The sequence below is a fragment of the Sciurus carolinensis genome, chromosome 10, assembly GCF_902686445.1.
Source record: "Sciurus carolinensis chromosome 10, mSciCar1.2, whole genome shotgun sequence".
Classification (NCBI taxonomy): domain Eukaryota; kingdom Metazoa; phylum Chordata; class Mammalia; order Rodentia; family Sciuridae; genus Sciurus; species Sciurus carolinensis.
Window position 1 is genome coordinate 139,889,333 of NC_062222.1, and position 15,055 is coordinate 139,904,387.

At 49.6% G+C, this 15,055-nt stretch overlaps 1 protein-coding gene across 2 annotated transcripts; it reads left to right on the forward strand.

Annotated features, from left to right (window-relative positions):
* Nucleotides 1-1,245: 1,245 nt before the first annotated feature.
* Nucleotides 1,246-10,786, forward strand: Slbp (stem-loop binding protein). Of its 2 annotated transcripts, none has more exons than XM_047567497.1 (8): nt 1,246-1,728; nt 1,859-1,975; nt 4,569-4,673; nt 5,545-5,604; nt 5,872-6,009; nt 6,590-6,739; nt 7,423-7,504; nt 8,879-9,814. In XM_047567497.1, exons 1-8 carry the CDS (start codon nt 1,670-1,672, stop codon nt 8,882-8,884), a joined length of 717 nt encoding a protein of 238 aa, XP_047423453.1. In that variant the 5' UTR covers nt 1,246-1,669; the 3' UTR covers nt 8,885-9,814. The 2 variants fall into 2 exon arrangements, with proteins under 2 accessions (XP_047423453.1, XP_047423452.1); XM_047567496.1 differs by lacking the exon at nt 8,879-9,814 and adding an exon at nt 9,868-10,786 and having other exon boundaries at nt 1,251-1,728.
* The last annotated feature ends 4,269 nt before the right edge of the window (nt 10,787-15,055 follow it).

A 15,055-nucleotide genomic window follows, 5' to 3' on the forward strand; every position in this document is an offset into this window, starting at 1 on the left:
TATTTTGTTTTACCTGATACTAAAGCCAAACTTCCGATATAGGTGCTATGGCCCATGCCTCTAATCCCAGTGATCCCGGAGGCCGAGGCAGGAGGATCACAAGTTTCAGGCCAGACTCAGCAATTTAGCAAAGCTCTATCTTAAAATGAAAAAAATAAAATAAAGGGATGAGTATGTAGCTCAGTGGTAAAGTGCTCCCAAGTTCAATCCTCAGTGCCAAAAGAGACCAAGCTTTTGTCACAGATGGAGGGGTGGCTGGAGAATATTGGGAGAACATCTCAAACTGATCCCTTGTGCAATGTTTTGTTCAGAACAAGAAGGAATAAACGTGTTCCTGGTTAGGACCTTGAGGGGAGGCAGGTGGTGAGGTTCACCTGCCCTAGGCTGGGGATGACCTTGAGTTGGAAATGGAGGGCCCAGGCATGGGGCACCAAGGCTGTCCCTGGACCGCAGATGCTGAAGCCTAGCTCTTCCAGAGTGTGGCGAAAGGGCTCTGGAACTGGGCTCAGCCTCTTTATATATATATATATTTTTTAAATTTGTAGATGGACACAATACCTTTATTTCGTTTATATGTGGTGCTGAGGATCGAACCCAGTGCCTCACACATGCTAGGCAAGCACCTACCACCGAGCCACAACCCCAGCCCTGAGCTCAGGCTCTTTGACCTCTGCTCTCTCTGCTACTGGGCGGAACCCGCTCGCGATCTGCGGAGGTCGGTTCAGGGTGAGGTCTGCTGGGGCCCCGGGCTGGGTACAGGGTGGGTCGGTTTCTGAAAGCCGCCTGCACCACGCCCGTGGGCGCTAGAACAGGAGCCCAAAGCCTCGGTGAAGCAAGCCGGGCAGGCGGTGGCAGGTGTGCGCCTGAGGACGCGTAGTAGGGTTCGCCCATCGCTGCTGCCTGAGCCTACGCTAAAGCTGTTATTTTTTTCGCTCTAGTACCAGGGATAGAATCCAGGGCTGCGCAAACACTGAGCTACATCCCCAGTTCTTGTTTACTTTGCGACAGGGTCTCGCTAAGTTGCTGAGTTTGGCTTCGAGCTTGGGATCTTCCCTGCCTCAGCCTCCAAACTTTCAGTGGCTTAAATCAACAGAACGCAGACCGAAGCTGGGCCGTGGCTTCCGGGCTCCCGGGAGCGCGGAGACGCGCCCCGCCTGCACCAAGCCAATCAGAGTCTCTTCCCTTGGTCCGGACCAATCATTAAAGCGCCCTCCGGGAAAACCAAGTGCAGATCGCTCCGCCCATTCCGTGTGGTCGCGGCGCGCGCGTCGAATCTCCCGCCAAGACCCTTCCGCCCGCGAAGGCGCGACCAATCAGCACCCGAGCTACCGCGGAGCCGGCCGTCTCGAAGCCAGAGGGGGGCAATCCGTTCCTCCGCTTATCCTCAGCCAGGCAGGACGCGTCGGCTCACCTTCCCGGGCGGCAGCCTCCGGGGGCGAGGTCCCGCGTCTCCGCCCGGCCCGAAGGCCTGGACCCGAGCCTTGTCTACCCGCAAGGCGCAAGCACCGGGGCCGGGCTCCCCCGCCTCCGCGGACCTGGTGGTCTCTCCGGGCCCGCGCGCGCGGGAGCGCCGAGGGCGGGGCGGTGCGCACAAAAGGGCGGTTGGGGGCGGGGCGCGCGCACAGCCCGTCGCGCCGGCGCCGAGCACGCCGCCGCCCTCCCTGCCGCCATGGCCTGCCGGCCGCGAAGCCCGCCTGCCTACGGGAGCCGCCGCGACCGAGGCGTCAGGTGAGCCGGCCCGCGGCGGGGTCCCGGGGCGGTCGGTGCGACGGCGGGGTGTGCGGGGCGGCGTGTCCGGGCCTGGCCGCGTGCGGGGCGGGGCCTCGCCGCTGACCCGGGCGCCGTTCTGTCTCCATAGCCCGCCGTCCCCTACGAGATGGAGCCTCGGGCGGAAGCGCAGAGCGGACGGGCGGCGCAGGAAGCCCGCGGACGCGGAGGAGGACCAGCGCCCGGCCGAAGACCGCAGGCCCGAGAGGTGGGCGCCGCGGCTGGGCCCTGCGCCCCGTCGGGCGGCGCCGGGGGCGGCGGGCTTCCGGCCGGGCGCGCGTGCGGGGGTGGCGGCGGAGCGGGTTCCGGCCGGAGCGGGCGCCGCCGGCGAGCCCCGCGGGGAGCGGCTGGATAGCACTTGGCCGTGCCTCGCGCGGGGCGGCTGTGGTGGGGGGCGTCACGCCGGGGGTCGGCGGGGCCCAGGCGCCCGCCGCGGCCACCCCGCCAGCCCCGCGGTCTTGCCACTTGGTGAGCGGTGTCCTCGTGTCCACGTGGCCCAGACGTGCGCTGGCAGTGTCTCCTGGGCTGGGACGGCCGGGAACTGGGAAACCCGGAGGGACGCGGAGTCTCAGAAGAGAACGAGCTGGTGAAGGGTCGCTCGGGGAGGATTTCTCGAGGGACCCTGGGATGAAACGGGAAGTGATCCCTGTACCACATTTTGTTCCAGGCTTTCAGGTGGGGATGTGTGGCCTGAGTGAGAGCTGGCCAGAGGACAGGGAAAGGCCGCCACTGAACTCTGTGGAAGGACAGGGTGACTTGGCCAGATGGGGCGGCAGAGGTGGTGGGGAGCCCTTGGTATAGGGTGGGCTTTTGAAGGCAGACCTGGAGGACTCGTTGATGGCCTGGGGGCTAGAGGAAAGAGGAGTCAAGGTGGCTGGAGCCTCTAGGCTCCTGTGTTGGTTGTAGAGTCATTTGCCCAGATAGAGAGGGTGGGGGTGCGCAGACCTCCTGTGGGGAGGGAATCAGGGACTAGACTAGAGGGTGCATAGTACGTACAGATGATGTTTATGACCTTCAAAGACTTGGGAGAGGGGTGTGAGTGGGAATCCTACCTAGTCCTAGACTAGGTAGAAACGGGAGGCAACTAAACCTTACTGAGATCAAGCTCTAAACCCTTCCTCTTTAATCCTTACAACGTCTAGATGGCCTGTTATGTGAACCGCAACTGTCTAGCAGATAGGTCAGATGCGCAGCCTTATTCTGCCAATTTAAAAGGAAAGCTTCTGTCTCTGGGCCGTTGCACTTGATGTTTGTGCTGTGTGGGAATGCCTGGAGATACCTGGCACGTAGAATTAGCTGCAACTTCACGCTAGTCTTGTTGGGGTAGGGCAAGAAGCAGTTCCTTTGGGAAGAAGTTGGTTCACAGTGGGCTTTCCTTCCCAGTGGGGTAGATTGGGCACATGATTTGCCTCTTCTAAGAAATGGGCTTTGGCATCAAAAAAGGTACCAAAATATGAGAGGTTGCATAAGGTCATTTGTGCATACCCTTTAAGCTGTCCTTGTTGGGGGGTCTGGAGACCCAGACCTGAACCTCTTGCTACACCATTTGGGGGCTTTGCTGTCTAACCGTATACAAGCCTCCGTTTGCTGTACTCTATCTATAATACAGCTATTGAGTCAGTTTAAATTGCACTTTATTACCTATTTGTTTTCAGACTTTCCCAACCATTTTTAAAATCCACCTTAAGGTTCTCAGGGGTGATTTAGGAGGGCAGATAGTTACATGAATGAGTTATTATTGCAGTTATATTTTTCAAAGCATGCCAGTTGGTTTGCCACTGTAACACATAACATTACTTATTTGTTGTTGAAATTTTTACTGTCCAGTTTTGATAGACCAACAGAGGCCATTAGAAAGTTGGTGGGGAGCTGGGCACAGTGGTGTACACCTGTAATCCCAGCGGTTCTGGATGATGAGTCAGAAGGATTGGAGTTCAAAGCCAGCTGGCCTCAGCAAAAGTGAGGTGCTAAGCAACTCAGTGAGACCCTGTCTCTAATTAAATACAGAATAGGGCTGGGTATGTGGCTCAGTGATTTGAGTGCCCCTGAGTTCAAGCCCCGGTTCCTTTAAAAAATAAAAATAAAAAAGAAAAGTTGGGAAGGAAAAGTAAAGACACAAGTTTACATCTAATCTATAAATAAGACATGTCAAAAGCTTTGACTGCCAGGATTTTTGGCACAAAACCTTGATAGAACTGAGCTCTTGGGTTAAGTTTGACTCAACTGTAGGTGTGCACTTAACTGTGGTTGGCCCTAGTGCAGCAAGGGCTCTGACCCGTATGCTTACATCCATGATTTAATTGTGTGTGTAATGGGTTCTGAATCATGTGTGCTTGAAAGGAAAACAGTAGCCAGGCCTCTTGATTCTTACTGTGTGCTGGTCACTGCATGGATAGCATTAAGCATGTTATCTGAGATCTTTTTTTATAAAATCATGAGAAAATGGTTTCTCATTTTGCAGTTTTAAGAATAAACTATAGTAGGTGTCCTCACTACTGTGAGACAAGACAGTGCCTTGTTGACTTTTCCTCTTCGTTCAGTGGATGTGTCCCCATTGTTAACCAGTGTTCACACAAGGTTGGTGGGCAGAAATCATCTAATGGAGCCCAGAAAGGCTTTTAGAGAATTGTCCAAACTCAGTGAACTAGTCAGTTACAGAGTAGAGGTTCTTTTGCGTCTAATTAAACTCCAGAAGCATGTTTTGTTGGCATTCTGCTGCTTGGCCTCTGAATGTTTCCTGACAGTGTGAAAGGAAACTGAAAGTACTTTGAGGTCAAATGCAGGTTTCTATTTCATTGCAGCTTTACCACTCCTGAAGGCCCTAAGCCCCGTTCTCGGTGTTCAGACTGGGCCAATGCAGTTGAAGAAGATGAGATGAGGACCAGAGTTAACAAAGAAATTGCAAGGTATGCATTTTAGACCACTTTAATATGTTCTTATGGATTTTGAATCCTGCACTCAATTCAAGGTGTGCCTTAGAGCAGTGGTTCTCAAAAATCTGTTTTCCAGACCACAGCATCAGGATCTCCTGGGACTGTTTTCCAGTGCCTTAGTGGTGACCCACATTATGTGGTGCTGGGTAGGGAATATGGTGCCACTGAGCTGCACCCTCAGTCCCAGCTCCATAGCCATTTACTGTCATCATTGTGGGTAACACCAAGGCCCAGGTGAGGAACTATGCTCTTGATGAATGCCTTCCTTGGCTTGGTCTTCAGCCTGTTTGTTAGGCACAAGATTGTTCCCTTCCTTGACTGATTACATTCAGATAATAGGACCATTGTTTAAATCCCCTTGATTATATTATCAGCGTTTATAGTTCCTCCTCTCCTTTGCTACATACCATCCAACCCAAAGCCGGACGACTGAGTGACTTGATTTGTTGAAGTATGTTGAATCAAGTGGGTTTTAGTTGACAAGTGACAAGTAGATGGGAACAGATGTGTTAGCCACCTCTGATGAGGATGCAAGGGAAGAGTGGGATTGACTGTCTGACTGAGAGTGCTGGATCTGGCTGATGATGCTGTCAAGGGTTTTCCTTCTGGCCTCGAGATCCTTCGTGTGTTGTAGGGTGGTTTTCTTAACATCTGGTTGCTCTAAACCACCATCTTGGCAGATTACCTTTATTTTATAAGATGACATAATTGAGGTTGGTTTTGTGTAAAAAAACAGTGTTCTCACTGTCCCGGAAGGAGGCTTCATTCCTGGTGGCTCTCAACTCTAGAAGCATTGCTATATTTTAGACCTTTAAAGAAACAACACTGTTTTTTTTGTTCTCAGATATAAAAGAAAACTCCTTATAAATGACTTTGGAAGAGAGCGGAAATCATCATCAGGAAGGTACATGTTGTGTAAACATTTCTTTGTAATTTGTTAATGAAAAAAATAACTAAATTGCAGATTGTCCTGATAGCACTTATTGATTAGTCTGTTCCTCACTGATTTGAAATAGTGTGTGTTATGTACTGAATCCCCAAATGTACAAAGGTTCTGGGATTAATATGGTTTGGAACTCAGAGGTTGCTATTCCAGCACTTTCTTGGCACAGATTACATGATGATTTTATATGCCAGGCTGTTCTCTCAATCTTCTGTTTTTTTTTTTCAGTTCTGATTCAAAAGAGTCAATGTCTACAGTGCCAGCTGATGTGGAGACAGATGAAAGTGTTCTGATGCGAAGACAGAAGCAGATCAACTACGGAAAGAACACTATTGCTTATGATCGCTATATTAAAGAGGTCCCTAGGTAGTCTTGCCTTCTTGGCACTTCCTGAATCAGACCTGGGCATTGCTGAGAACTGCCCGTCAGTGACTCATAGGAACTTGTGTGCAAATCAAAGTGAATAGATTGGTATCTGAAAAGTACCCAAAATGATAATAGTAGTCACTTTTGTGTTTTTAAATGTTAGGTAGTATTCGTTCTCACCAATTCTACCAGTCTTACAGATAGTTATTAAAATATACAGTGGGGAAAGGGAGTTTGTAAAGATTGTAAAGATCTAACTAGAGAAAAATTGTCTTATCACCCTCCTTTCTCTTAGGCAGCATGCCCTTGCCTCTACTCTACCAAGCACAGATACAGATGGATACAGAAAAAGCTGAATTTTCATGAAATTTTTTGTAGCATCAAGATTAACATTTACTTTTCTGGAATAGATTGCAAATGAGTAGTAAAATTTAAAGAAATCATGCTTCTTTATACATGGCTCATTTTGTAGACTCAGTTGATCTGTACTTTGTCAAATAGTGCTAGTCTCAAAGTCTGGTTAACCTAGTTAATGTGAAATGTGAGAGGCCTGTGCTGAGGTGACCTTGCTCTCCTACAGACACCTTCGACAACCTGGCATTCATCCCAAGACCCCCAACAAATTTAAGAAGTACAGCCGGCGGTCATGGGACCAGCAGATCAAGCTCTGGAAGGTGGCTCTGCACTTTTGGGACCCTCCACCTGAAGAAGGGTGTGATTTGCAAGAAATGTATGTCTTTGTTGCGTTCTAGTTCTGTTTCTCTGATTGGCATAGTGACTGAGAGCTGTGTGTCACTGGTGACAGGTTTTCCTGGAAGTTCTCAGAGCAGAGTGATTGACTCTCAGGGCTTAGCTTGGTGTCCCCCAGTCATGGGACTGTGGGGAAAATTGTGGGGAGGAGTTTGCCTATTGGGTTGGATTTACCTTCTGGAGTTAGAAGAGATAGTGTTCAGTAAGTCTTAAGACTGTGTGGTGGTTTTGTCTATTGCCTTAAAAGATAAACATCCTCAGAAGTATTTGAGTGAGGGCTGGGGATGTTGCTTGGCGATTGAGCACTGACCTAACATGCATGGCCCTGGCTTTAATCCATAGTACCAACAAAAAAAAGTCAATCACTTATGAAGAGTTCTTAAGTTTAGTTTAGTTATCTTCCCCATTGGGGTGTTTTTTTGTTGTTGCTGTTTTGGTACTAGGAATTGAACCCAGGAGCACTCTACCACTGAGCTTCATCTTCAGGCCCCAACCCCCTTTTCTTTCTTTCCTTCCTTCCTTTTTAAATTTCAAGGCATGGTCTTGCTCACTTACTGAGGCTAACCTAATAATCGGCCTCCCAAGTAGCTGGGATCATAGGTACGTGCCACTGCCCCCATCCTGTCCTGGCTCTCTCAAGCCTTGTTGGATTTCATTTCACAGACACCCTGTAGACCTTGGGGAAATGGAGACTGAATCCACTGAAAGCAGCTCTGAGTCCCAGACGAGCTCACAGGATAACTTTGTAAGTACTTTCTTTAGTTACATCTTTTTGCCTGGATGTTTCAGATGAATTGTTGGTGATATAACCACTTTATAAACTGAATTTAGAGCTGAAGTTTGGTTCTAATGCATAAGAGCAAGGAACTCTTTACTGTGGATCCCGTTGTTGAAATGTGAGATTGATCATAAGATTGAGTTCTGAGAGAGTAACCTTAAGTTAGGCTTTTGGATCGTCCAACTGAAGAGTCCTGCCATTTCCATTTGTAGTAAAAGGCCTTTGCCTTCTGAATCCCACATCTATGTGAGCGTTGTCACTAGTATTGAGCTGCAGGTGGTGTCTCTCTTATGTTAGGGAACTGGTAGCATAGAAATCATCTGAATGTTACTAGACGGGGAAATGCTGTCTCTGGGTTTTGTTTTTGTTTTGTTTTGTTTTGTTTTCTGTGTACCAGGTATTGAACTCAGGCACTTAACCACTGAGCCACATCCCCAGCCCTTTTTTGTATTTTAGAGACAGGGTCTTGTTGAGTTGCTTAGGGCCTTGCTAGGTTGCTGAGGCTGGCTTTGAACTTGAGATCCTCCTGCTTCAGCCTCCCGATCCACTGGGATTACAGGTGTGCACCACTGCGCCTGGCTGTCTGGGGTTTTTAAAGTTAGATTTTCAAGGGAGAAATTGTTTAAAGGTAGTGCACAGATTGCCTCGTCTCCAGTTCTGTGGTTAATGATTGGAAACATGTTCTTTTTTTTTTCAGACTTTGCTGCATGAATGCAATTTTTTTTTTTTTTTTTTTTTTGTGGTGCTGGGGATCAAACCCAGGGCCTTGTGCTTGCAAGGCAAGCACTCTACCGACTGAGCTATCTTCCCAACCCCATGAATGCAATTTATAATGAAAAAATTATTTTTTTAAAATATTTTTTTAGTTGTCAATGGATCTTTGATTTTATTTATATGTGGTGCTAAGAATCGAATCCAGGTCCTCATACATGCCAGGCAAGCTCTCTATCACTGAGCCACAACTCCAGTCCAAAAAGATTGTTTTTATAACAGAGACTACCCAATATTATCATATGGAAATATTCAGAGTTGCAAGTAAAAAACAGGTGAAAGGCTCAAACATAAACACTTGAGCAGTTTGTGCTTTATATAAGTCCCTGTTCCATATTTGAACATATAAACCAAGCCCAGAGTTGCCTTGTCCTGCCTGTTCCCTGGTGAGATGCCATTTGTACACCACACAATCTGGTTGTGATAAGTAGGTGACACAGATGTCCAGTAGAGGAACAGCAAAATGATGTTTGTTTATTTTAAAATATTTTTTAGTTGTCCATGGGCCTTTACTTATTTATTTTAGTTGTAGATGGACACAATACCTTGATTTTATTTATTTTTATGCAGTGCTGAGGATGGAACCCAGGGCCTCACGTGTCAGGCAAGTGCTCTGCTACTGAGCTGCATCCCCAGCCCTGGCCTTACGACTACCGACTGAGCTATCTCCCCAGCCCTGATTACTTCTTAAGAAGTACACCTTGTTAGACTTTGTCCTCGTGACAAAATCCTGAAAGAAACTGAGATTTCATTGGCTTATAGTTTCACAGGTGTCAGTCCATGTTCAGCTGGCTTCATTGCTTTGGGCCTGAGGAAAGGCAGAACATGGTGGAAAGACTTGGTGGAGGAAAACTGCTTAGCTCACGGCATCAGGAAAGCAGAAAGTGGGGGAAGGGGAAGAGGAGGGGCCCTAGGACCAGGTACTCGCTTCCAGGGTGTGTCCACTTCCCAGTAATACCATCCAATTAAAGAGTCTCCAGGGGATTAACTGGTTGATGAGATGAGAGCCTCCTCATCCCTGCCTTTGAACATTGCTGCCCTGGGGAACACACCTTCAGCCTGTGAGCCTTTGCGGGGGACATTTCAGACCTAAACCATCCCATCTCAAATCATGATGGTATTTTTTTTTTAAATACTGAGGATTGAACCTGGGATGCCTTACCGCTGAACCACACCTCCACTCATTATTTTTGAGACAGGGTCTCACTGAATTGCTGAGGCTGACCTCGAACTTGGCAATCCTTCTGTCTCAGCCTCCCAAATTGCTGGGGCCACAGGCATGTGCCACTATGCTGGCTTAAATTTTTCCCTTTTTGGTTAAACTTTTGAAGAAAAATTCTAATTGAAGAGTCATACCCTCACGGGTCACAGATGTCTTGGTCATAGCAGCTCCTGTTAGCTGAGGCAGCCATGCTCAGGTATTCCTTGGGCCAGGGGTGGGTAGATAGTTGGTGGGCAGGAATTTGAAGCTTCTGGCTAAAATAAGGTCTGATGTACACTGGAATCCAGCAAGCCTGCCTCTCTGACGGACAGACACGATCTGTGCTTGTGTCTCCTAGGACATGTATGCTGGCACACCCACCAAAGTCAGGCACGTGGACTGCCAAGTGGAGGACGAATTTGATTTGGAAGCTTGCTTAACTGAACCCTTGAAAGACTTCTCGGCTATGAGCTGACTGCCACCTGGTGGCCACCAGGAGAAGCAGGTGCCACCTCCTGGCCAGCTGGAGGTCTGCTAAACATGCCGACCTGCGATGTGCACTGGTAGCTGGGTGGTGTCTGTCAGCAGTTCACGGTCTTAGAATGAGTTGTTGTTCTTGCCTTACTTTCTTAGAAACATTAATTTTGTGTATAGTGAGTGTTTTGCATGTTTTAAATTGTAAATGGCGCTGAATCCAAGAAATACTGGTGGTGAAGCAGTCTTGAGCAACCTCCGGTGCGTGATGGTACCACTCCCAAGTAGAAGGACCAGTGCCGGTGAACTGGTTTCCCCCAGCAACCTCAGACTCTCAGTCATGCTCGTCAGATGGGCTGGTTGTGGCCTTAACCATGTGTTCACAGGACCAATTTAGGGTGGTTTTTCTTTGAAGGTACCTGACAAAGTATTTTCAGGGTGAGACAGCCGATAATTTTTGTGGAAATGTATTTTCAGGTCTTTTATCAATAGGAGTAGTTTTTCTTCCCTACCATACAGAGCTCTGAACAAAGATGTTAAATTAATAAAAGGGTTTTATGTAAGTTAAAGTCTTAATTTGGTACTTGTAAATAGCACTAGGTGTAGGGTCTTAACTGATGAAACAGTTAAGGCAACAGATTTAGAAAGAGTGTTTTTTACAATCAGTTAATCGACCGTGTAAAATTGCTGTAAATGATAATGTGTACAGATGATATTCAATTGTAAACTTGTTAAAACTTGTGTTTTCATTGCTTTTGTATGGAATGATGTTGCAAAAATAAAAAGGAAAAAACCTCGTAACCAATCTAAGACGCTGCTGGATGGACTTACTACCCTGATGACTTTGTCCCTGAGATTCTGTTGTGGTGCTCAGGGAGGGGAGCCTGGTATTGAGAGAACAACCCAGTGCTATGTGAGTGCTGACCTGAGTCCCTGCTTGTGCCACCTGGTGAGGGGACCTTGGCAGTCCTGGTTCTGGCATGGGAGGCTGCCCTGATGGGGGTGAGGCTGCATTCAGGTCAGATTGGGATAAAAGCACAGGGGGGTGTCTGTGAGGGGGCACTTGAACAACTTGTCACCCCTCAGAAAGCAGCAAGTGTCGAACTCTGAGATAGGAGTGTAGTGTGCAGGCTGCAGTGAAATTCTAAAATGGAGAAACTGAGAGGCTTGGGAGCAGCAGACTGCCACCTCAGATAGTGGTAGGGTTGGAGGCGCTGAGCTCCACTTGCTCCTGATCACAGCTCTAGGCTGCTTGCTGACCACCTCCTGACTTCTGCTGCCCGGACGAGAATGGGCATTGATAAATTGAAGGTCTGTTGAACATACGCAGTGTAGTCTTCAGCCTCTACTGGTGGCAAAGAAGGTGAAGTTAAACGAGTGGCAAACATCAGCCAGAGGATGGTTTGGGCTGAAGCTGAGGGCATGGCTGTTAAATCCTTGGTCTGCTAAGCTCATGAGCTTGTCCTGTGGAAGCCTAGGATCCAGAGGGCTCATCTGGAAGAGAGATGGATGTGGCTCTAGTGAACGCCAGGAAGAGTCAGGTCTCACAAATTCCTGGAAGAGGTAGTGTGGCAGGAGCCCTGGACTGGAAGGGGGATAGGCAGTGGGAATGGAAGAAGACCTCTAGACCCTCAAGATCCCCTGGCAGGAAGCAGACTGAGAAAACCCCAGCTGCACACACACCTTGGTGGGCCAAGACCTGGAGGGCAGAGCCAGAAACCTGGAGGGTCATCATGCTCGGTGCCAAGCCTAGCTGGCGACTGCCCACATCCCCTGCTGGCTGGATTGTACAGTTGCTGTGGACCAGGGGCCCAGGAGCATGTGTCAGTGGGGCAGAAAAAGGAACTCGGCCTGGTGTGCTGTAGGTGGAAGCCTCGCCATGCTGAGTAGCGACTGCTGCCACCCCCTGCACTGCTGTTGCTGTGATCAAAATGGAACTCGGAGGCCTCAGTGTGGTGGGTGTGTATATCCTCCATTTTGGCAAGGGTGGTCTCAGACCAGGGCAAGGCAGCTGGGTAATGATGAGGCCAGGGCTGTGGGGGGTGCTTCAGGGTGACTTGGGCTTTCCTGAGTTGGGTGGGTAGCTGGGGAGGCCTGGTGCATGACAGGGACATGGGTTAGGAAGAGTTTCCAGCTCCTGGCTTTTGCTGCACATTTAAATTCTTGGAAGGCTCTTGAGCGCCAAGGAAATCAATCTTCAGCCTTCAGCTCTAGCCTCTTACTGTGTGAACATAATCTAGTATTTTCTCTATGAGTGTTACAAATAACCAACAGGCTAGGATCAAGTCGTCTTTATTCTTGACTCTTGTACATTGAACCAAGAAGTGTCAGAACTAAATTAAGTTAGTCCAGCATGATTAATTCTTCACAGTCCCAGACTGATTGCTATCTCATCCCATTGGTGAGTCATTTTCCTGTCTCCATGTGTAGATGGGGTCATCTTATCAGGTTGTCATCCCATGTCCCTTGACTTGCTTTCTCCTTATGTATTGTGCAGCTCTTTGTTTCTGGCTGCTGTCAGGATCCTGTCTCAGCAATTCTGCCACCAGGTTGCTGACTCCTCCCTCCCTTTGGTAGGAAGATGTCCATTGAGTCTCCCAGGTGAGTCACTTGCCTGAACCAATTAGCCACCTGGGGCTTTCTGGACCCTGGTGGGCATCTCTTCTGATGAGCTGATGGGTTTTAGGATCTTTCATTCCCCTGCATGGGCAAGTTGCATCAAGCGCTGTGCAGACTGGTGCGTTGGCCTTTTGGCTTTGAACCTGACTTGGCATATAAACATAACTTTATGTTTAAGAATCTTGAAACTTGGCGTGGTGGTGCACACCTGATATCCCAGCAGCTCTAGAGGCTGAGGCTGGAGGATCACGAGTTTAAAGCCAGCCTCAGTAACTAAGTGAGATCCTAAGCAGCTCAGTGAGACCACCTCTAAATAAAATATAAAAATGGGCTGGGAATGCAACTCAGTGGTTGTGTCCCTGGGTTCAATCTCTGGTTCCAAAGAAAAAATTGTAGCTTAGTGGTAGAGCAGTCCTGGGTTCAGTGCCCAGTACCAAAAAAAAAGGTCAAATCCCACTCAGATTTAAGGAGTAGGGTCCTGTGCATATAGGCTGTGTGAGTGTGTCCAACCCTAACCCCAAAGGGCAGAACTTGACAGCCCAGCCATTAGAAGGATAGCAGCCATGGCAGAGCAGCAGACAGCAGAGAGCAACTCAAAGGAGGCAGCAGGACGTGGTTGGCTGCTGCAGTGCAAGTCAGGAGTGAGCCGGGCATGCGACTCCCTGGTGCAGCACCTGCCCAGCAAGTGCATGGCCCAGGTTCCCGCCCAGTACCACAAAAAAAAAAAAAAAAGAAAAAAAAAGAAAAAAAAACGGGCGGGGATGGAAATCAGAAGCTTGCAGACTAGAAAGAGCTCGTGTCCACGTGTACAGTTCTACAGAAGCCACCCAAACAGCCCTACAGCTGACATCAGGAACCTGTGCATGTGGAAGCAAGTTAACTCCTGAAAACTTTCGCCACCTGCATGTGCCTTCCATGCTGGAGTCCTCAGTGCGCATCCCACAAAGCTCCTGTGGGGTCCAACACTGGCTGCTGCACAGTGCCCTGAGAGATGGAGGCTGGCCAGGGGAGAGCAGGCTCTGCTCGACTGCACACAGGCATGCCAGGCTTGCAGGGGAGCCTAGCAGACCTCGAGGCCGCAGGCAGGCAGGCTGAGTGGGCAGAGGGGTGCATCTGCATCACTGCCGTGGGTGGACATGGCTAACTGTGCCCCCCAGGTGGCACTGTGAGGGGGCCATGGGACCTCAGAGGGTGGGGCCAGGTGGGAGCTCTTACTCTCAGCCTCCCAAGTCACTGGGATTACAGGTGGGTGCCAGTGCACCTGGCTCTGTGTGACTTCTTTTCTAAACATTGTTGAAAATGCAAAACTGCAGAGATGGAGAATAGACGGCAGTTGCTGGGTTGTGTGTGTATCCCTCTGCCTCAGTTGAGAAGCGCGGAATCAGTGGCCCCTGTGGTCACGATGGCTGTTTCTTGCTTGTGCTCTTGGGAAGTTCCGTTTCCTGCTGGTGTGGAGAATGGCCTGCTCCAGGGCATGGGCCAGCCAGGCAGCGTCGCAGCAGTCTCTGCGGGGTCATGGCCAGAGATGGCACAGCTTGATCTGTAGGAAGAAGGCGAACCCATCAGACATGCTTGAGTGCCTGAGCTGGAACCCCTGCGGAGGGGGACCCAGGAGGAGGAGGATGGAGCCAGGCGTCCTGCCTGGGAACTTGGTTTCTGTCTGGGTACTCATACTGGGTCTCTCCTCACCTATTTTTCAACTTCTTATTGGCTCAGAATCCTGGGTTTTTATTTGATTCATGAACCACGAGTGGTTATTATCATTTTCTTCTTTTTGGGGTACTGGAGATTAAACCTAGGGGCATGTTACCACTCAGCCACATCCACAACCTGTTTTATTTTTCTTTTTGAGATGGGGCCTTGCTAAGTTGCTTAGGGTCTCACTGAGTTGCTGAGGCTAACCTTGAGCTTGTGATCCTCCTGCCTTAGCCTCCTGAGCTGCTGGCATTACAGGTGTGGTGTGCCATTGCACCCAGCGTGTTCTCTCTCCTTTTCTAAAAGCAGTAATTAAGAGCTGTTTTGGCAGAGTTCAGGCTTCCAGGGCCCTTCTGCCTTCTGGCACCTGCCCTGCTCCCACGGTGAGCCCTTGCTGCCCAGTGTCCTCCTGGGCAGGGGTGCCAGTGGGTGGCTGCTGCACCCTGTGCCCTGGGACATGAATGCTCTCAGCCATGGCCTGCTCGTGGGTAGCTTCTTCAGGGAATTCAGTGGAACCTGGTTGTTGGGCGTGGGGCACAGACACACCTCTGCTTTGCTGGCCAGTGCCAAGGGGTGGATCCCTGGGTTTCCTGGTTACCTGTGTGACCGTATCCAGGGTTGGTGTCCACCCTCGGTCTCACATCCAACTCACTTGGGCCCTTTCCTGACTGTCCAGCAGGCTTCCATCTTTCCCTGTGGGGCAGACACGTTGGCAGACATTGAGTATCTCCTCCTGTCCCAGGGTGCTGTCATTACTT